General features: G+C 29.9%; 1 protein-coding gene across 2 annotated transcripts in view; it reads right to left on the minus strand.

The window, feature by feature from the left end:
* Positions 1-1,614, minus strand: part of USO1 (USO1 vesicle transport factor) — a 111,197-nt gene that overhangs the window by 62,088 nt on the left and 47,495 nt on the right. For both annotated transcript variants that reach the window (XM_012650985.1, XM_012650984.1), the window contains exons 5-7: positions 1,096-1,196; positions 580-682; positions 360-415 (exon numbers count right to left, since the gene is read on the minus strand). In XM_012650985.1, the coding sequence (XP_012506439.1) occupies positions 360-415; positions 580-682; positions 1,096-1,196 (260 nt within the window). The remainder of the gene's footprint in view (positions 1-359; positions 416-579; positions 683-1,095; positions 1,197-1,614) is intronic.

Here is a 1,614-nt window from a genome sequence, read left to right on the forward strand (position 1 = left end):
AAAGGATTATATAGTTCATTGTCTGGGGATGTCTCCTCTACTCTAGAAGGAAAAGAGAATTGTGAAGGTAGAATTTGGTATAAAATACAATCTTTTGGCAGATGGTAGAAGAAATTCTAAACTTATGGAAGGAATAAATTTAAACAGCAAAACGGTTTGTCTAAGCCAAAATACTGGATAGCTAGGAAAGAAACAAAGAATGTGGCTTTGTATATAATAACTTTAAAAGGTCATTACCCCAACTTTCCAAATCTCACTTCTTAAAACTCGGAATAAGAGTCAACAAAGATTTCACTTACAAAGAGGAAAAAAAAAAAAAGCCTATAAATTCTTGGATTTCTTTTTCAAATTTAACTTACATCATTACGTATAACTTCCCTGGAATCTGCTAACAAGTCCATCAATCTTGATACACCTAGAACATATAAAACATGTGAACATGTAAAAAATACTGGCAGACAAAAAACGCAAATAGTGATTTAAATCATTAATGATTTATTAACACCATTTCAGTACCTTATTCTAGGAAATGATCCTCATTTTTTAATCAAAATAATATAATAAAGATAAGTCACTTACCCATGGGACTAACTAAAATAATTTGTTGCACCTGAGGCCCCAGCTGTTTTAAAAGAGAAGTAAGAAGCTTCACACCAGGCCAGCGGACATGGAAATCAAACTCCTGCAATATAAGAATTTAAAATATTTAACATCTATAATTCACATTTTCAAGAAAAACATTTTTTAATCAACTCAAAGTGGTACTACAAGTAAAATACGAAAATTTAGCAAGCTTTTTAAAAGTAATTTAAGAAGTTTAAAGTAATAAAAAGAAAATAGAATTAACGTAAATGATTAAACTGATCAAACAGTTACTGATGGGCTAAAATAGTATTTTGTAAAAATAGAAATAACAAGCAGAGTGTTTGAAGAGATTATATATTAATATTTAATACATGCATGTGGATCTCTTACTATGAAACAATAAACTTCACTATCTTTAAAGGGATGTATATGTTGCTTCTTTAGTAACATCCAAAAACATAACAAAAGAAGCTATTAAGATGGGAAAAAAATGCAAGATTCCCTGTTTACCTCCAATAAGGATAAGAGAAGAGTGACATTTTCTTGTTGCTTAATGAAAATTTCTGTAAACTGGCTTCCCAAATCCTCACTGTGTCTTGTGGAATTTTCTTCTGTAATATTCAAAGATAAAGAACTTCAACATGATGGTATGTTATTTTAAAGTATTCCTTAATTGGAGAGTTAAGCAGAAACGGTAATTTTCCCGGTATTTAAACAATTCAACACTGAAACAGTATGGCTGGTAGTGATCTCACAATTATCATGTAAAGCTATATCCTTAAAATAACTTTCATATATTTTAAATACTTTTGTATTTAAGTGCTTAAATGTGATATCTGAAGAAAAGACATTTAAATATTCACATTTTCTCAAGCACATTTTTAGGTTAAATTTCTATTAGGGCCTAAGGAAACTGGGGTGATAGAAACACTATCTTCAATGTGGTCGTGGCGATACTTTGTATACTTTTGCCCAAACTCACAGAACTCCACCATGTCAAAGAGTAAATTTTATCATATATAAATTATA

Source organism: Propithecus coquereli, unplaced genomic scaffold (assembly GCF_000956105.1).
Source record: "Propithecus coquereli isolate 6110/MARCELLA unplaced genomic scaffold, Pcoq_1.0 Scaffold343, whole genome shotgun sequence".
In the NCBI taxonomy this organism is placed as follows: Eukaryota; Metazoa; Chordata; class Mammalia; order Primates; family Indriidae; genus Propithecus; species Propithecus coquereli.